The 21143-nt window shown below is 45.8% G+C and overlaps 1 protein-coding gene across 1 annotated transcript in view; it reads right to left on the bottom strand.

Moving 5' to 3' along the window:
- Positions 1–233: 233 nt before the first annotated feature.
- The window catches only part of UBE3B (ubiquitin protein ligase E3B), a 51716-nt gene continuing 30806 nt past the window's right edge, over positions 234–21143 (bottom strand). The window contains exons 18-26 of the mRNA XM_008583488.1: positions 17258–17377; positions 12439–12615; positions 12198–12308; positions 10278–10343; positions 8215–8273; positions 5539–5721; positions 4942–5053; positions 1817–1909; positions 234–930 (exon numbers count right to left, since the gene is read on the bottom strand). Of these exons, the coding sequence (XP_008581710.1) occupies positions 739–930; positions 1817–1909; positions 4942–5053; positions 5539–5721; positions 8215–8273; positions 10278–10343; positions 12198–12308; positions 12439–12615; positions 17258–17377 (1113 nt within the window). The 3' untranslated portion in view covers positions 234–738. The remainder of the gene's footprint in view (positions 931–1816; positions 1910–4941; positions 5054–5538; positions 5722–8214; positions 8274–10277; positions 10344–12197; positions 12309–12438; positions 12616–17257; positions 17378–21143) is intronic.

Raw genomic sequence — 21143 nt, forward strand, 5'->3', positions numbered from 1 at the left:
CGGTGGTTTTTTCTCCCAAACCAGGACGCTGCTGTGAATGCATAGGATGGAACCAGCCAGTGGAAGCTCCTTGGCGGCTCGGCCTGCTGAGGACTCAGAAGTGGGGGAGGGCAGCAGTGTGGAAACGTGGCATCAAGGTGGGAGCAGTGCCCTGAACTTCCAGTGCTCCACAGCCTCCCCAGCAGATACCTTGGCTTCTCTGGGCAGCAGAAGGGCCTGGCTGTCTGGGAAGAGGCGGCTGTGGACAGGATGGAGGCAGAGACTTTGTTGGGTGCATAGAGGCTTGGCAAGGCCTTACCTGAGTAAAGGGTTTTCGGAAACAGAAGGAGAGGATCTCGCGTGTAGTAGGCTTCATGTGCTCAGACCCATGTCATGAGAACCATTCTGGACTCTCAGAGCTCCTGGGACTTGTTCAAACACAGCTCACTCAGAGGGTTAAGGGAAGACAGACTCACAAAAAGGCCAAACTATAAAAAAGAAGCCCCCCTGCAATCACCAGGAAAAAGGACCAATGTGGGCAGAATCCGGTGGTTTATTTTCAATACCCCCTTCCCCTTAGTATCACCTGGAGAATGCTGTGTAGTGTTATCACGTGCTTCTAAAGTTCCTGAGGCCACAGGGGAGTCTCATGGCTATAAAGAGGGTCTGGGGGCTGATGTCACCTGGCATGTTGGTCACGCTCTCAGGAGCTGAAGGTCTGGAGTCCACAAGGGCAGGTGGGTGGGTTGGGCGCAGGAGCTAGGAAAGCTCGAAGCCCGTGTTCATGCTGATGGCATAGCGTAGCTTCTCACGGAGGACGCTCTTCTTGCTGTAGTTGGGCAGCTTCAGCAGGTTGAAGCAGGTGGAGGAGGTGGGCAGACGGCCGCCGGGCTCCCGCTTGCGGATGGTGAAGAAGCCCCGGAGGACACTGCCCAGGGTGTCACCAGTGTCCTACAAGCACACAACACAGCCTTGGGTAGGGAGGTACCTGCCTGGAGGCCTGGGCACCAGGCAGAGTGGGGGAGCTGCCCTATGAGTGCATGCACCGCTGCCTGAGGTCAGCTGCAGACTCGGGACTACTGGCCTGAAGGGCATGAGTACAGGAAGCAACTGCTGCTCCTCAGGGCCTGCGCGGGGGAATCCCATGCCAAGTAAGCTCATGGAAATGGGGCCATCTGGCTAAAAGCTAACTGTCGCTTAACCAATTTTCAGAACAGAATAATGTAAAACTATTTTAGGTACCAAAACACTTCTGAATGCAGCCTAACATTCCCCCCTAACCTTGCCTAAGACAGACGGTAACTTGAGTCAACTTTCCCTATGTGTGGAGCTGAGGATCGCCTAGTGTCCTATACGAAGAGGGATCAGGAGCTCACACTGGGGCACCATGAGAGGCCATTGGGTGTTTATGGGGGTGGCACACTTATCTCAGCACCCTCTATGGTCAGCCTCGCCATACACAGAGCATGATAACCCCTGTGGCATTCGTTCTCTTTTAGCAGATGAGGAAATGAAGCAGCTTGCCAAGCTGCGCATGGCCAGCCTGGGAGGAGCCAGAACTCCACCTGCATCTGTCCACTCCCTGAGCCCTGTTCTCACCCTCTCCCATGCTGCCTCTAAGGTCTGGAGACCTGGCCAGACCAGCAGCTGCTAAAAACAGCATGCCCTCACCCCCCACCAGGTACTCTTACCTGAGGAAAGCCTCTCCTGACATGAGAACTGTGGAAGCCCCATCAGCTGGCTCTGAGGAGCCCGCTGCCTGCCTGCCTTGCTGAGACAGTGGGCACAGCAGATGACCACTAAGAGGGAAGTCAAGGAACCCAAAGCCAGCTCTTACCTGATCATCTGACACTTCGACACAGCGGATGGAGAAAGGAGGCTTGAGGTAGGCGAATCCCAGGAGCGGCGGCCTGGAGCAGCTGGTCACAAACTGCAACACAAGGCGGGTCAGAGCGCACAGAGCAGGCTCTCACTGCCATCGGGAACACTAGCTTTCTTGGTCATTTCTTGGTCACTACATCACTAACTGCTGTTTAACCAGCAGCAGGTGGCGACAGACAGAGGTTCCTGGCCCACGAACTGGGACATGTCACATCTCTCTCAAGGGTGTTGTTCACTGGGACAAAAACACATGAATTCCATACCCAACAGACATGACTAGTGGTTTGTGGGAGAGCGTGACTGAAGAGTTTAGAAACAACACAAACTCCCAAGCAGGCACTGGTGTGATGCCCGAGACAGGTCTCCAGAGGACTGCCACGTGGTCAGCAGGAACAGAGTGATGACTGACACCCTTCCTTAGAGAGAGACTGTGCAATGAGAGCACTGGAGAGAGCAAGGCAGAAGCTGGTGGTGCACGCTAAGTGTGGTGTAGGGGGACAGGCTGTGCCCAGAGCTGAGGCCCAGAGCCAGGCACAGGGAGCCCTGGTATAGCACCCACCACTGACCGCACTTGCCTGGCATTGCACCTGGTGTCCCGCTCAGGCATGCCCTCCTGAGCACCAGGGCTGGTTTACAGAGTGGCCTCTGTGAGCTGGGCTCCTGTGGGCCCCTCTCCAGGAAACTGATCTGCTCTCAGCATGCTGACAAAAATCAGGCCTCTGGAGCCAGCAAGGTACTGCGCAGCCCTCGTGGGGCCTGTGGGCAGCCAGCCACACTTTCCTGCTACATCCCGGGAATTCCTGGCATTCTCCAAACAGCAGCACCTGTGTTATTTCCCTAAGTGTGCTAGCTCATGCCTGGACATCAACCTAGATATCCAATGATAAACCTGCACAGAAAATTCCTAAGAAACCATTTTCTTTAATCCAACAGTGACCAAAAATGCTCTCTCTTCTCTAGGGGATATAGGGATCTGCTACTTACAACACCAAGCTATGCTCCAAAATTCAGTGGTAAGTTGAGAGTTTGAGTATTAAAATAAAATATTCCCATTTAAACAATGATATAAATGATTGTGATATTCCTGAGACCACCCCAAGACAGTTTTTGTATGTCATGCTTCAAAATAAGTTTTTAAAAAAGCACTGACAAGGGCCGGCCCAGTGGCGCACTGGATAAGTGCGCCGCTTGGGAAGCGCGGCGGCGCTCCCGCCCGAGGGTTCGGATCCCACATACAGACCGGTTCCCGCTCACTGGCTGAGCGAGGCGCGGGAGCAACACCGAGGGCTGCGATCCCGTTGCCGGTCCCCGGTCCGGTACGGGGGCAACACTGAGGGTTGCGATCCGTTGCCGGACACGGAAAAAGACAAAAGACAAAAAAAAAAAAAAGCACTGACAAGATAATATTCTTATTCTAACATGTTCCATTTATAAACAGCACAGCAGCAGCAGCAGCAGCAGCAGCAGAAGCTCACACACAGAGAGAATGACTGTCTCTCCACACTGGGCCGAGTGTTCAGTGAACACAACCTCACCAAACACTTCAGCATGCTGTGTGTCGGGACTGTGGTTAGACCTGTTTTAAGGATGAGCAGACAGACACAGAAGTGTCTGCATATCAATCCAGGCTGGCTCAGACCTGCTGCCCACTGCAAATTGGGGCTGGTCAAAGGAGGGAGGGGAGCTTTCACCCTCCTGCAACAGGACGAAAAACGGAGGGCATGGAAGCCTCTGAAAGCTCTGCTATCATTACATCTAAAAGCAGCACAGTCACATCACTTCTGTGCAAGAGTTACATTTCCTCCACCTGGCTCTGGAATCTGTCTGCAGTCACAGAAAAGGGAAGGCACTCGACAAGGAAGTGCAGTTTTGACAACAGGCTATCCAAAGGCACAAACATGCCCACTGTGCACATGGGCATGTGGTTATGAGACCCTGGCTTTCCTCTCTTTCTAGGAGAGGCAGGGATGCATGGTTTTACAGTTAGCAGAGACTGCTCTGCCTGCAAGAGGCACTGCTGGGAAAATGAAACCAATTCTCCTCAGGATCAACCTCTAGAATTCTGTCCTCCTCGAGACCGGTGGGGATGACTAGAGTGCTTGTGTATCTGCTGGACTAGAGTTAAGGCCGTCTCAATAGGAGTGAACTATCCTTAGAATGACCAACCAAGCAGAAAGAAAACCAGCTGCCATTTCAATTGGTGGTGATACTGTCTACGTTGCCTCAACAATGGAGGTCATGTGAGATGGTTCAAGAAACTCAAACGCCCCCAGAGTATGGCAAGATGTTCATCCTATATTGTCAAGTAGAAAAGCAGGTGGTAAAATGATGTGATTCCATCTTTATAACAGTACACACATATATCACACACACATAGACAAGTGTATGTGTCATCTAGTGTCCTATAAAATACTTACACTTTGCTGATTTCAGGAACAGAAAACAATGTAGTTACATCAGGGGGAACATTTTGAACATTCACAACTTCATGGTTAACAGAACAGGGGAGCTGGTTAATGTCAGCCACTCAATTTGCAAAAATATACATCGACATCAGCCTAATCAATCATGTGTGTTTTATTGGGACACTGTGTGTGTTGTACATGCATGTTTTACACTAATGAGAAAAAGGGTACATGGAGGTAGTCCCTGGTGAGTAGAAATGTAGATTGTTTAAAATTCTACATTGTAGGATATAGATTAGTTAAAATTTTGCTTGTTTGCATTTTATTAAGGTAAGGTAACAAACATCGCTTACTTCTATAATGAAAGGAAAGAAAGAAAACAGATGTCAGCAAGGCCAGCAAGAGCAAAGAGGAGGACAGAGTGCCACACCCAACAGGCACGCCCGCCAGTGCAAAGGTCTTGTCCCTGCAGCCAGGGGCACCCAGCAGCTCAGCTTCACCCCTCAAGCCCCTCTCTGGCTACTGCTTGGCCTATGTGGGAGGCCTACCTATGGGAAGGAGGATACACTGGATAATTTCATTTATTCCAGTGTAAATTATTACATCAACTGGTCTTCTAGGTTTAAGATAGTATCTATGAACCCATGAATGCATGCACAGGTAATAAGTAAAATACCTTCAGAAACATGGCTCTCTCATCGGGCGTGAAGTCAGAGGCCAGAATGTCCCAGAGCCAGATAATGACTCTATGACTTCCATGGAAACCACCGTAGTACACTGTGTGCTTCCTGCAAACAATCCAGACAACGGGCTCAGCAACATACTACTCTGATGGGCACTTATGGACACAGGTGGCCATGGCAAATTAGACAAGGTGCACAACCAACAGACAAGCTTGGTTAACACTACTAACTTCTCTTAAAGCCAGAAGTTCATGCCTTAATAATCCCATCTCCTTGAAAGCTAAATGGGCAGAGATTTTGAAAGATGGTCTTGCTTTTCCCAAGCAGAAGTTGACACAAGATCCAGGATCCCATAACACCTAGAGCTTCAGAGAACCCTGCAGGCCTCAAGACCTGCTTCCACTGTCAGTCTCTAGGAAGCAAGTAGTTGAACTCTGACTCCAGGGGAGTTCAACCAGTGATCAGGGAGGAGGAGGACATTTAGAGATGGGCTCCGGAAACAACCCTCCAAAAGGCACCCCGTGAAGGGAGCATCTCACTTTCCAGAAGGCCTAAAAATTTCACCCTTTCCCCCCTTGCCTGCCCCTTACTTTAAATCTTCCAGATCAATCTCAGCATTGTCACCAGAGATGAGACGCTGCAGCTCAGGGGTTGAGAACATTCGGATCCACTCGGGTTTGATAATGGAACGAAATCCGCTAATGAGGGCAGCTGTCTGATTTTTGATTTGAGTGTGCATTCGAAAATGTGCCATCAGATGGATGTAGCTAATTCTGTTGCCAGCAAGGAAGAGAAAACAATGGAAATTAACAGGACAGGGCAGGTTGTTACCAATGGGCTGAAAGATGAGGCTAGTCATTTCTGAACCATTTTACAAAAAACGCAAAAAATAGGACCAGAGCATTTCACCAGAACAGTGATGACAATGATTATAACAGCGCCCCTGAACTGCTCATCCTGTGCCACTATGGATGCGTTAAGTGTTCAAGGGCATTACCTCTTTGCTCTTCCCCAAAACACACGGTCATACCACAGGATAACCCCCAACTGTGCTGAGAATCAAAGTGAGATATTCTACAGATAAGAAGAGGGCCCTTCTTACAAAGGGTTCTTTTTGGACTTTTATTTAATCTCATCCCTCTGAACATAAGTTAAGATACAATTCAGTCCTCCAATAAGCTTTAAAGTAGAGAAAATTTGTTTCATGGTGAAACTTCAACCAAAACCTTGCTAATCTGGACCAAGAGTCTAAAGCCATGAAAAGGCAGACCTGCAGGATGTTTGTAACAAATACAGTTGGGTCACCTGTAGGTTCAACTGGAAAGTCAGAGTGAGTAACAATGGTTTCAAGCAGAAGGTCTTCTGGGTCTGCTTTTATGAACACAATGATCTCACCTACAACTGTATAATACATCCCTTTTGAATAGGGTGAATACATCCTATGGGCTTGGCTAGCATCACTGATTTCTTAGTAAACCACTTACTTAGAGATTAAAAAACTTGAACCCAGCCCAAGTACAACTCTCACAAATTCCAAATTAGTACAGTCCAAGTAAATCTGTTTTACCCCACAATGCTCAGCACTAAGTTTCTGACTTTAAAAATATCCCTATTTAAAAAAATTATCCAGCAGCAAACCTGTACATCAATACATTTAAATATGAATTTTCTATTATTGCTACTCTTTTCATGTATTCTTTGAAACAGATTACTTATTCCATTTTAGAGAGCGGGGAGGGGAGAGAAAGAGAGAATGGGAAACAGCAACACCCAGTAAGTGCAATATCAACCATCATCCCTAAAGAGGGGGGACCAGTATTGCCAGGCCTTGTAAGTGAGTCTGCAGAACTGAATACCCTTACACTCACACTGAGACTTTTCTAAGAAGATGTAAGAGTTTCTGAAATAAGTTTCCACAGAGGAGGTTTCCAGGCAGGACATGAGTCTCACTGCAGCACGGCCCACATGGGCCTACCTCCTCTTCTGCTATATGCTGCAGCCAGAGTATGTGCTGGGAAGAATGAATGACCTACTACCATCATCCCCATGCCACAACGCCTGGCAAAACATGGCCTGTCGGGGAGTTGTGGCATTTATGTGACATGTCACGTATCTGATGATGGTGATCACCACTGCTGTCATTTATTAAGCCCCTCCTGTGAGTCCAGTATCCTGGAAGGTACTTTACACACATTACCTCCCGTGCAACCCTCTGAAGGAATGGTCAGAGGTTGCGTGTTGCGCAGGATCAGGACTCACCCCTACTATCTGATGCCCAAGCCTGGGTCCTCTCTACTCCCCCAGGCAGCCCCTCCCAACCTACGCTTTGTTCAAACTAATGCCCCATGGCCAAGGGGCAAAGCTGGTAATTTCAATCATGATGAAAACTGGGTCTGTTCTTCTGACTGTTCTGACAGTCTAAATAAAAAACTCCCCAAGCATGCAGACTGATCAAACCACCTGATCTGAGAGGAACATGATGCTCAGGAAAACTGGACTGTAACATGCATCTGATTCAAATGACTCTTCAGGTGGGACTGAGCCCTCACTTGTCACTGAAGAGACCAATGCTCAGATTAACAGTTCAAATGCTCAGCTGAGCCTGGCGGCAGAAGATTGACAGACTGACAACAGGGCCTACTCCACATGCCAGGGTCTACTGCTTTAATTAGGTGAGAATAGGATTAGGTGGAGACAGTGCTTTGAGTGCTTTTCTTCTAGGGACCAGAAAGGTCGACACTTAGGATACATTCCTAAAAGTCTATTATCTGTGACAATAGCTGCTGGGCCTCAGAGTCTCCTCCGATTCTCCATGTCTAAATACCTCTGTCTGCTGTATTTGAATTCATCACTGTGTCTTCTCAAGCACAGTGTTTTATACAATTGCCACACGCTATCATTCCACAATGATCTGCCCCTCCAAGATGTCTTTCTGCCTCCATGCCCTCTTGGTTCAGGACAATGTGCCTGAACAGCTCAGAATCCATCTGTCTATGTCTAGAGCTGTCATTAAATTCTTAAGATCACCACGGCCTGGGTGCCTCTGACCTTAGAAGTGCTACTGCAAAAAATAAATTGTCAATTCTTATTTTGCAAATGGAATTTAATATAATTTTGGCCTATGAACTGTAACCAGTAAATTCCATTATGATATTTATGGCCTCTTTCTACTTCAATCTATCTTAATAAATTCTCAAAGTAAGCCCAGAGAGCCAGAATGAAGTCTTTTCAAGTGGTGACCTTAAAAATCTAATCGCTATACTCACTTATTTTCATTTGTAACAGGAATGGTCTTCCCTCCGGGAATCAGTTCATGGCAAACAAGCTGGGGGAGAAGATGGGAAGTAATTACTAGAGAGAATTCTAATGTGGAAATAAAGCTTCTTGAAGATGAAAGAGCCTGACTCAAACATTCATTCTAATGATGGAATTAAGATGGTATGTGTTTTCACAAAAAGTCAAGGCTGAAACATCAACAAGCAGACCCTATGTGATCAATATGAAAGGTTTCTTCTCATTGGATCCTGCTCAAACATTTGTATTAAGGCTCCAGGATGTCACGGAAGGGAACATGTTAGCATTTAAGCACACAGCAGGGTGGTTAAATGAATGGTTGGTATATCCATAGCCTGGAATACTGTGCAGCTATTAAAAAAATATTTTTATTGAAAGGTGAAAAAAAGCCAATTATATAACAGCATGCATGGTACAGCATCATTTCTGGAAAAAAAATTATATTCATGCCCAGGATCAAGTCTGGAAGGACACAGGCAACACAGTAACAGTGGCACCCTCCAGGCACTGGCATTAGAGGTGGTTTTCATTTTCATCTTTATGTTTATGTTGTAGCTGAATTTTTTGTTAGAAGTTTCATTATTTTTGAGGAAGGCTCAAAATGTGATTAAGGATTTATTTGAAAACTCTATAAAATCAACTGCTCCCCTCAACTTCAGGAAAATTTCTGTGGGTCACCTAAAAATCAAAGGATACCTAATTTTAAACCTAATCCTAAAAGAAATTCTATTGATACACTATAACTCTAAAGATGTAGAAAGGAACAACAGTGACCCCTAGCCACAATGTTGTCAATATCTAGGAACACAAAAGAGGATTTTAAAGCTAGGAGGGTCCTTAGGAATCACCCAGCCTGGTTTTTCCCATAAAGGGTTCCAGGGAACACCATGTCTGTGACATTCTTTCTTTGAGAAAAAGAGTTCTGTGATTAGATTCTGTGATCAAAGAGTTCTGTAATGAATTGGGGAAACCTGAGGTTAACACAATCACACTAAGGTTTCTTTCTCACAGGCTTCTCAAAGCCCTTATAGGCAGCCTGCTCAGTGGCCTTTCAGGAGGAAGATAGGGCATACAGGGTTCCAAATGGTGTTTGAAGACACTGGTCCCATGAAGAACTCACATTTGAGGGCCGGCCTGTGGCTCACTTGGGAGAGTGTGGTGCTGATAACACCAAGGCCACGGGTTTGGATCCCTGTATAGGGATGGCCGGTTAGCTCACTTGGGAGAGCGTGGTGCTGACAACACCAAGTCAAGGGTTAAGACCCCTTACCAGTCATCTTTTAAAAGCAAAACAAAACAAAATGAAACTCTCATTTGGCAAAGGAAATAAGAAAAATGGGGCTCAGGGAGACCGAGTGATCTCTCTGAGGTGACACAGGCCCAAGGCCAAGAAGCCAGATTTGCCCTAACAGGCTCATGGCGTGGTTTCTCCAGAGCAGCCTTCAGCACATTATGCACACAAAGCCTCACGCAGGTGCCTTCACTGGGACAGAACTGGAAGGGGTAGAGGACACTTTACAGAAAAGCCAGAAGGAACAGCTGTGGGAGGAAACACTGCTGCTGCCATGATCTCAAGGGTTTCTCCTTCCTGCTCTGCTCTTCATGATGAGTATGAACAAGGACAGCATTCTATGAGAGCTACTTCTCGGGTGGCTTCGTCCGCCTCTTTAAGTCATAATCCTCCATTTGTAAGGGCTAATCCTTGCCATGGTAACCAAAAGCAATGTTATAAATGGGGAATTACTGCTTCCATCGGGAATTACCCTAAAATGTGATATAAACAAAGCAAGGTCTCTGTGGGGAGCTCTCCAAGAGGTGAGCAGGAAAAGGCCAGGTTGACTGGGAAGGACAGGGGGATGCCCTCCCTCCTGGCAAGGTGGATGGGCGAGGGGAGAGGGAGGGGATGAGAGACCAGAAAGACAGACAGATCCTCAGTTTGTGGATCTCTCTCCGAGGACAACATCAGGAGGAGGGCAGGTCCCAGGCAACCCATGGAAAGCAGGGAAGAAGAGCTCAGCGAGACAGGCTGACCTACCTGACCCATGACGTCCTCATCATAAGACAGCGTCAGGCCCAGGTCAGCAATGTCCCCGTCATAGCGCTAATGCAACAGAAGAGGAGAAAATGTTGGGGCCGAGGAGCATTATATTCTTGAAGAATTTTTTTTTTTTTTGTCTTTTTCCGTGTCCGGCAACGGATCGCAACCCTCAGTGTCGCCCCCGTACCAGACAGGGACCGGCAACGGGATCGCAACCCTCGGTGTTGCTCCCGCACCTCGCTCAGCCAGTGAGCGGGAACTGGTCTGTATGTGGGATCCGAACTCTCGGGCGGGAGCGCCGGGGAATACATTGAGAAATTGTCTCCATCTTGCAAATAAGGAAACAGAGGAACAGAGAATGAGGCCAGGTCCACACCGGTACAGGGCAGGAGGAAGACCAGAGGGTATTTGGGCAGGGACTCCGAGGGGACACCTGATTTCATCAGGGCCAGAGACTGAGGCCCCTGTATAGAAGCTGTTTCCATAGAGAGACAACGACGAATTATTCAAGAGTCAAAGTTGTTTTCCCCGAGTGGCTTCCCTCTCTCTATGGGCCCCAGTGCCCGGCCTCTTCTGTTTGAAAAACGTCCTGGCTTCTCTAGGACTTGTGGGGGTGTGAGATAAGTGTTGTTTGGGTGGCCCCCTTCCTCCATGCCAGGGCCAGGTGCCTGGCAGAGCCTGGGCCCTGGGAAGGTGCCCCGTAGCTCTGGAGCTTGTTGTGAAGTTCACAAAAACTGGCCGCTGATGCACTCGCACCACAGCTTTACTTCCTTCCTGGGGAGCAGGACACTCCAGGCAGAGGGTCAAGTGCCACCTGGAGGTAGTCCCACCACGGCTCTCAATAGACAGGGACCAGGAGCTGTGTGGGCCTCACCTGGAGCCTGAGAGCAAAGAGCAGAAGCTCAGACACTCTCCCTCTTTATAATGCTGAGTATGACAGCTCCCGGGGTGACCAGGTGTCCGGCATCACAGGAGGTGCTCACATGTACTACCTCATTTACCATCAACAGCAACCCAATAACATAGGTTTTATTATCCCCACTTTACTGATGAGAGAACAGGAGCTTAAAGAAGTGAGTGGAATGTACACGTTCACATAGCTGGCTGGGGAGGAGCTAGTCTTGACCACTTGCTATGGGATACGTCCAACATTTTTTTTTTTTTAAAAGATGACCGGTAAGGGGATCTTACCCCTTGTCTTGGTGTTGTCAGCACCACGCTCAGCCAGTGAGCAGATGACCGGTAAGGGATCTTAACCCTTGTCTTGGTGTTGTCAGCACCACGCTCAGCCAGTGAGCGAACCGGCCATCCCTATATGGGATCCGAACCCGGGGCCTTGGTGTTATCAGCACCGCACTCTCCCGAGTGAGCCACGGGCCGGCCCATACGTCCAACATTTTTGTTCTTGTTCTAGTCTGCAGGCCAACTCCCTGGCATCTCTGGCTCACTTTAAACCACAAATAACAAAAGATTTTAAAACCATCAAAGCCCACAAAATGCTGCTCTCCTGCAATGGGAACCAAGCCCCAGATGGCAATCTGGCTCTGGCATACTACCCCTCACACCTCAGGGGAGAAGAGGGCTGGCTTAGGACTTGAGCTGGCCTGGGTTTGATTTCTGCTTCTACTGCTCAACTGGTAATGAGACCCTGGATAAGTGACTTCTCGAAGCCTCAGTTCTCTCACCCTCAAATAAATAAGACAGCAGCAGCCATGTCACAGGAATAAATGAGATGACACATGCAAAGCACCTAGCATTTGTGTCCGACAAATCTTGCTCCTGCCCCTCTTCCCTCCAATTTATCTTAGTGACACGTTGTTTACACGGCTGGGCCTGGTCACATAAGTGTATATGAAGCCCACGGTACCACTAGCATTTTATTTTAAACTTCAGTTCGGTACACCTTAATGTGCCTACCTCATACACAGCCTTCCCCAGCATCTTCCCCACAAACTCGAAGAGCTGCAGGTAATTCTCATGAATGTAGGATGTGGGCGAGGGGTATAGCCTCTCATCCCCACTGGTTGTCTGCAAGGCAAGAGGATGGGGAGAGGCAGAGAGGTTAAGTGCTTTGTAAAGAACAAGCCCAACTCTTCACTTCTCATTTGTCACCTCGAATTTGGCTGTTGTCAACCCTGCTGTCACTCCCTTTAAATACCTTGAACAGATTGAGTGCTGGGTCAAACACCCTCTTGATGATCTCTTCTAAGAACTCCTTGAAAACGCCATCTTGATCAATCCCTGCCTCATCCACTCCGAGGTCATTGACGAACTTCACGCGGATCACACCCTTCATGGCATGCTGGGAGAGCTGCCGAAGCTGCTCGTAGCCGTCCTGCCAAGGGAATTACAGCCCATTAGGAACCCAAGGCCTCCTGCATAATTCAGGGCTCCCTGCTCAAGGCTCCTTCTCCCCTGCAGAAGCTTTCCCAGTGTAATTATGAGGTGTGCAAGTCAGGGGACGTCAGTGCATGAGAAGAGCAGTCCTCATCTGCTTGTCAATGAGTCTAGCAAAGGTAAAGTTCATTTGGGGATGTGACGGTATCGCTTTTTGGCTTTTGGCAAGGGGAGACTGCCCTCAAGAGGGCAGAGAGCAGAGAGATGGAGAAATTAGATAAAATGAGTCATGACAAGCTCCCTAGCAAAGGAAAAGTTCATTTGGGGATGTGACGGTATCGCTTTTTGGCTTTTGGCAAGGGGAGACTACCCTCAAGAGGGCAGAGAGCAGAGAGATGGAGAAATTAGATAAAATGAGTCATGACAAGCTCTTGGCCATCAGACAGATGGAAGAAACCAGGACAAAATGAATCTCTCTCTTTCTCTTTTAATGCTAAGAGTGTCTTTTAGGTCATGGTAAAAAAAATTAATAAATAAAAACTAAACTTATGGAACACTTAAAAAATAAAAACACACAAAAAACCCCAAAACAAAAGTAACAAAAAGAAAAAAAAACCCAAACAAAAAAAACCCTTACAGAACATTTAAAATGAAAAAAGTACCCCCCCATCCCTAAACTCCTGGTACCTTTTCCCAGATCATAAAGGCCTTTTTCAGTCATGCTGAGGTATTTAGGTTATATCCTGGGGAACACAGTTTTATGTACACAAATCTGAGAATTACTTTTTATGCACATAAAGTTTGAGAACCATTAAGTTAGATGAACAAAAGGGAGAAATAGGAAGTCAGCATGCAGCCGTAGCAGTATTTAACCATTTGGCCTAAATTTAAGATAATTATTTTGGCACTGAGTTGAGGACAGGTGGAGGACTCCAACATGTTCCTGTTAGCCTGCAGGATTTTTTCCATTCTGCTTTAAAATTATGCCTCCCTAACCTTAATACACATTAGTATTTAGGTTTATCATTATGTGGATTAAATGAGATGGTATGTGTGAAAGCACTTAGCATGTGGCCTAACTCAAGGAACACTTGCTGCATTCAAATCTCAATCTTGCTCGATCAATCTCACAGTAGCCTCTTCTTTAAAAAGTCATATAGAGGAAATTGCCAGCTGCCTCCTTTTATATATTTCCTGCCCTCTGGGAACTGTGTGGCTGTATGAAGATTATGTATATGCCTCCCAGGAAGGTGAACGTGAGTCTGGCATCCCAGAGATCACTGAGCTGGGAAAAGGAGGCCTGGATCACTGATACCTGAGTGACCTTGATTGAAAATCTAAACTTCTCCGCCTCAACTCTGCCTTTGACAGGGCAAGGGGAAAGAGTTGGACAAGAGTATGTCTGAGGTTCCTTCCAGTTCTGAAATGCTAGAGTTCTAGCCCAAAGTCACCCCTCTGGGAGGACAAGCTTTCCTGCAGGATTTTAGATTAACACTTGGAAGCTGAATATGGAAGCACGACCTTCAATACAAACCATAAGGAAGCAGAATAAAAGCTCACGGGCCAGCCCGGTGGCGCACTGGATAGTGCGCCGCTTGGGAAGCGCAGCGGCGCTCCCGTCCGAGGGTTCGGATCCCACATACAGACCGGTTCCCGCTCACTGGCTGAGCGAGGCGCAGGAGCAACACCGAGGGGTGTGATCCCATTGCCGGTCCCCGGTCCGGGACGGTGGCACCACTGGGGGGTGCGATCCGTTGCCGGACACGGAAAAAGACAAAAGACAAAAAAAAAAAAAAAAACAAAATATTATTATTAAAAAAAATAAAAAAAAAAAAAAAAACAAAATATTATTATTAAAAAAAATAAAAAAAAAAAAAAAAACAAAATATTATTATTAAAAAAAATAAAAAAAAAAAAAAAAACAAAATATTATTATTAAAAAAAATAAAAAAAAAAAAAAAAACAAAATATTATTATTAAAAAAAATAAAAAAAAAAAAAAAAACAAAATATTATTATTAAAAAAAATAAAAAAAAAAAAAAAAACAAAATATTATTATTAAAAAAAATAAAAAAAAAAAAAAAAACAAAATATTATTATTAAAAAAAATAAAAAAAAAAAAAAAAAAAAAAAAAAAAAAAAAAAAGCTCAGGATAGCAGATGAGTCTGATATTGACTTTGACTCCCCCTGGTGTTCTAATCAAGCAAAGGCTGCTGGGCTCTCCTGTTCTAACAACCAAACCACCAATCATGAGAACTGGGGTAAGTGAATAAACAATCTTCTCCCCTTCCTAATTCAATTTCATGACAAAATATCCTCTAATGGAAAGAGGAAAATGGACTTTGCTTAAAACCTAAGACTTTGCTTAAAACCAAAGGACCTCCCTCTTTTGATGTCCCTGAGGAACGTGTTTTAAAAAGTAGGCCCAGTGTAACTGGGATGTCAAGTGAATTTCCCATGAACGATGATATTTGAGGAGGGAGTCAAGGGATTCTGCCACTCTCAGGAGACACCACATCTACACCACTTGGCTCTTCCAGGGGGTGGGTGATGGCCACATCTAAGTGGGTATGATGGGTGGGGGGACTGATGACTTTTATAAACAGGCGAGGTACACATGATTCCAATGAGGAAAGTGCTGGAGGAAGAAGTTTCTATGACACAACTGGGCTTTTTCGTTGAGTCAAAAATAAAGGTTGCAAACTGGTGGCCCATAGGTTGAATTTGGTGGGAAGACAGGTGTCATTTGACCTTCCGGGTACTTCTCCAAATTTAACTAGTTCATAACATGAAAAGATCTGGGGATTTCACACAAAACCCTGAATTTTGGCCTGCTCTTAAAAATTCACAGCATGATGGAGCCCGCACCTCCATGTGGCAAGTTGGGAGGAGCTGAGTGGAGGTGGCCTCTTTTGGGGGAGGCATGTGTAATTCATTTGCCCACCCATCTCTATCTACTGCTCCCCAACACTAAGGCTGCATGTCAGTGTCATTTCTCAACTCACTCAGGGGGGTTGTTTTTCTTAAGGAGAGGCACATAAACTGAGAGGGTCTAAAGCAGGAGAGAGTAGTAGAAGTGGAGAACACAGTTGGCCCTCTGCATCCGTGGGTTCTGCATCAGTGGATTCAACAACCACGGACTGAAAATATTTGAAGAAAAAAATGCATCTGTACTATGTGCAGACTTTTGTTTCTTGTAATTATTGCCCAAACAATACAGTATAACAACTATTTATGTAGCACTTACATAGTATTAGGTATTACAAGTAATCTAGAGATGATTTAAAGTATACTGGAGGATGTGCATAGGTTATATGCAAATACTGTTCTACTTTATACCAGGGACTTGAGCATTCAAGGATTTTGGGATCCTCGGGAGGTCCTGGAACCAATCCCCCACAGATATAGGGGGACAACTGTATTTCTATTTGTTTAGCATGGAAACAAAATTTTCCTGTGATGAGACCCACACAGCCAGATTTATTCATTCACATGACCTGCAGGGCCCCTGTGGGTACTTATGCTCCTTAGGCCTACTTTTAAGAATGTCAAAAACATCTACTGTTTAACACACACCGCCTTCCCCAGCAGCTCTTGGTGTCAATCACCAATGGTCTGGGCAACTAAAACTAGCTTTCCAGTAAGGAGTGACACAAATATGGCATGAATGCACTGTAGGAGAAAATAAAGACGTGAGGAGGAAGGGCTACTGCCCAGCGCCATGTGCTGGCTACATGGCCATATGCTGTCGTGGGATCCCATGACTATTCTATGCTGCAGAACATGCTAATGAGGAGCTGTGGCTGGAGTGTGATAAAAGGTCTAAAAAGCAAACACAACAAATAAATTAAGCCAAGCCTCTCCTGGGAATGGGGACTTTCAGCTCAGTCGCCAACTCCATTGCTGGCAGGACCAGAATGTGTGGACAGGTTTGTGCACTACACAACTCTGGGAAAGGGTGTGGCATGGACAGCACAGACATCATAGGGAGGTACAATGTTTATTACAACAATATTCCAGCAGACTGTAGTCAGGGTCTTGTTTCAACAAAATCATTGTGACAATTTTCTGACACATGGAAGTAAAGCACTTTGAGGACAGGCACCAATTTCTAATATATATGAAGTTACCAGATGGTGGCAGCCCTGGACAATGGGTTTGGCTGTGGCGGGCCACTTCATGTGTATCTCATAAGTTTATGTGTACAAGTAACTTCTAGCTCTGTGATAAATCTATTTCTCCGTATACCTTGGTAAACATAACCCCTCCATTCCACCTTTACTACATGCATGGTTGGGAGTGTGTCCACTGACATGAGAATGTCAGTGCAGCCGCTGGAGCTGGCAGTTCCTTTCCTCATTTCAAAGAGGCATGAAGAGTCTGATGCTCAGACCAGGGGCCCTCATGGGGTAAAGGAAGACACTGTGGATCTCCAGCACTGAGGACATGTTAAATCAAGCAACTCTTCAGAACCATCAACAGGACACATGACCCTTTCCCTGCCTCCAGAGCCTTGGTTTCAGTCATTAGATCAAGGAGTGACAAGAAAAGTTCAGAGGTAATAGACCATCTGCTAAAAATTCTACCTATTGCAGAGCACACTTCTCTGTGATAGGCTTCCGTAGGCCTCACCACTCACCTCCAACATCCGCGACCGACGGATAGTGATGTGAGTGACGTGGGGGGAGGCAGAGCTGGTTTCCACAAGCCCCAGTTTCTCTTTCTCTTTGGTAACCATATTTCGGAACAGAAGAACTCTCTGAAAATGAGCAAAGGTGGGAACAGAAACAGGGGTGACATCTGCTGATTCCATAAAAACGCTCTGTAATATTACTGAAATTTAAGTCACATGAGATACAACCAGAATAGGACACTTTGGTATGTGCTACCAGTTAGAAGTATCTTGTGAGAGGGTAAATATTCCCAATAACACTTTTGGGAATCAGAAATATAGCTAAATACATGCAAAGGAAAAAATGTTCCAGAAAGAGTGATCTGGCTGCAGCTAGAGCCCATCTAGGAACAGTCCAGAAAATCATTCCCCTCATTCAGTCAATAATCCACCATGGAAACCTGCGGCAGAACAAGTTACAAAGGCTGCTTTATAAAGCTGTGCCTGCTTTAAAGGAAATCAATATTATGAATTTAAAAAAAAGAAATAACTTCCACTGTCAGAAATTGAAAAAATGATCCTACAGTTTCAATAATCCACCATGGAAACCTGCGGCAGAACAAGTTACAAAGGCTGCTTTATAAAGCTGTGCCTGCTTTAAAGGAAATCAATGTTATGAATTTAAAAAAAAGAAATAACTTCCACTGTCAGAAATTGAAAAAATGATCCTACAGTATAAAGGTCTGTGACCTTTTTATCTGTTCCGTGTCTTCAAGCACACCACAGTCTCCCCAGTAATATTTCTCAATTACTGTTTGAAAAGAACCTTCTCTCCTTATTCTTGAGATTCTGATAAACCCTTTTGCCCCATCCTGGATTTGAGAATCACTACCGTAATAGCATTCAAATAAAGTCAGCTGAATGAATACGAGGGTACTTCATAAAGTTCATGGAAGGATTCATATCTTTTAATTCTATTTTTCCATAAACTTTTTGAAGTCAGCTCGTACATAAATCTAACCAGAGCTGCTTTCTTAAAAATGGAAATCTCCCCCAAAGTCAAGAGCTTTATTAAATAATAAGAACGGTAATAACCATAATATTAATATCAGCAATAGCAATGGGGTTAATTATATGGGGGGTTGGTTAGTGCATTTTCATTTAAACATTAACTCTATGAAGCATATATGGTTGTAATAGAAAAAGTAATTGCCAACGGCCTCCTAAGAGGAAGGGAGGATGGTACCCAGTGGAGGCACTATTGTTCAGCCAAGCATCTCGATGTTGACTGGTTTACAAGTCTAGAAACAAGGACTGAAGTGCTCTGAATAGTATCAAAAGCTCTGTGGGCTCCAGCGCCATGTGGAAGGGGAGAGTGGACTCAGGACCCAGTGAGGTAGGCTGGTGATGTGGATGAAGGCTGCTCCCACCTCTCCCTTCTACAGTGGGGTAAACTGCAGGACTTTTGGGAACAGGTATTTAAGTCACGTGGGGCCGTGTTGCATGTGATCTAGCTGCTTCCTATGACCTCAAATCTTTAGCACAGTCACTTGAACAAGGGGTGCCGTATTGTGAAACATGAAGTGGAAGATGCGTTTCACATCCAGTCAATCCAGTATGGGGCTGAGACAACTTACATAGAAGCAGAACTGCAGAGACAGAGGTGACCACGAAAACACCGGCCTCCCAGGAATCACAAAAAGCTTGGATGAGGCTCTGGATTTCCACGGGGCATGAAAGGTTTGAGGCAACCTTATCCACCTGGGAGACCTCAGTGACTTCAGCAGACATCTGGCTAAGGATCATTATCCCCATTTTGCAGATGAGGAAACTGATTTACCCAAGTTCACACAGCTAGTGGGCAAGGGGGCCAAACTCCAATCAGAGCCCACACATGGACCACAACACTATGCAGCTGCTGCCCCGTCCCCCTCCCCCAACTGCCACCCCTGAAATTAGGCCTTCCAGGCTGAAACAAGGGATGAGGTCTTAAGTTCCGGTCGGGAGATGAATTGCGCATAAATTGGTAAAACAACATAGTGAGTGCAGAGAATGAAGCTGTGTTTGTGAGCCAGGCAGAGCTGAGGCTTTTAAAATGTTAAAAGCGGAAAATAAGAAAGGCATTATAAGCCACCCACTGGAGTGGGATCAAGAATGAGGGAGAGTTCAGCATGTAGGGCAGATGGCACAACAGTAACAGATGAGAGAGAGAGATCCTATTACCCTCCTGTGCGCTCCAGCAAAAATATTTTAAGGGCAGGGGGAAGCACACACAGTTAAGAGGGAAGTGAAGCCCGAGTCGGGAGGAGACAACAGGACAGCCTCCTGCTCTGAACACACCAGGCCTCAGATACTCTTCCCCAAGACCAGTTGGTGCAATCACAGGGAGCAGGACAGGGGCCAGGAGATGAGGAAGGTCCTATTTTCCCAAGGGAGGAAATTTTAGGAACCAAGGACAAATAGCACTGATGGTAATCTTAAGCAAAATTCAGAAAAGAAAAAGAATGGTGAGGATTAGCATATAGCCTGGGCTCACAAGTCATTCCAGTTCATCTCAGTGGTTCTCAAACTTTCTTATTCACAACATCCCTATTATCGCAGTAATTTTTTTCATGGCACTCTTAGGCCAGAAGTAATCTCCAACAGTTCCTTTTACTAGGTAGTTGTGTTCTAAGAACCTAGTGACTATTTAAAAAATGCACATAAATTAAAACATAAAATATTTTTATTTTATGCTTAAAAATCCAGTTTTAGGGCTGGCCAGTTAGCTCAGTTGGTTAGAGCGTGGTATTGATAACACAAAGGTCTTGAGTTCTATCCCTGTACCAGCCAGGTGCCAAAAAAAAAAAAAAAAAAAAAAATTGGATAGGCCCAGGGGATGAAGGGCTGGACATTACCTCAAAGGAGGAATAGTGAGAGAAGCTAAGGATGCTACACTTGGAGAAAACAGAAGGCTCAGGAGGTAAACAGGAGCTGTCTGTAAATCTTGGAAAATTTATTCCATAGGTTAGAGATACCACTGTTAGGAGTTGTTCAAGGGCCAAAGGGTAGAAGTTGCAGAGAAGTAGGTCAGCTTATGATGAGGAAGAACGTTCCATCAATTGTGAGAGTAAAGACACAGAATGGCCTGCTTTGCAAAGCTGTGCATTCTCTATCGGAAGCAAGGTCAGGGATATTGTTGAAGGGGTTCCCTCGAGGAGGGCACGTTGGACTAAGTAATCTCTGTGAGGTCCCTTCCTCTCTGAGAGTCTGTCAGGTGCAATAAGAATTTAAACAGCCACATCATTTACACATCACTGCTTGAGGGGAAAGAATAGCAACCGTAAGTATTAAAGTCAAGATCAAAACAGCATTGGAGAGAGTAGTGAGGATTAAGTATCTCTGAAAAGTGAGATTTAATGTACAAAAAAGTTATTTATATTCTTTCCTAAAAGAATGTCAGTTTTGTTTAAAAAAGAGAAAGAAAGAAAGAAAGAGAAAGTGGTACAGGAAAGAAAAGAAAGAGCACACCTAGACTCGTAGGAGCCTCTTCTGAGAGGAGTGCAGTATTGTCACGACATCCAAAAGACATTTCTGGAATGCCTGCTACTCACTAGGGACAGGAGCAACGCTTTCCCTTATTTCTTCGATGTCATAGTACTTGACCCTTCCCAAGTTTCTCATGTCCCCTAGGTATGTGACACCACACTCTGCTGATTTCCCTCCCTCCTCTGATTCCTTCTTCTCTTGTACTGGCCCTTTAAGTGATGGGTCCCAGAGGGTTCTGGTCTCAGTCCCCTGGTCTTCCTCATGTCCCCTAGGTATGTGACACCACACTCTGCTGATTTCCCTCCCTCCTCTGATTCCTTCTTTTCTTGTACTGGCCCTTTAAGTGATGGGTCCCAGAGGGTTCTGGTCTCAGTCCCCTGGTCTT

This window comes from Galeopterus variegatus, unplaced genomic scaffold (assembly GCF_000696425.1).
Source record: "Galeopterus variegatus unplaced genomic scaffold, G_variegatus-3.0.2 Scaffold2927, whole genome shotgun sequence".
Lineage (NCBI taxonomy): Eukaryota > Metazoa > Chordata > Mammalia > Dermoptera > Cynocephalidae > Galeopterus > Galeopterus variegatus.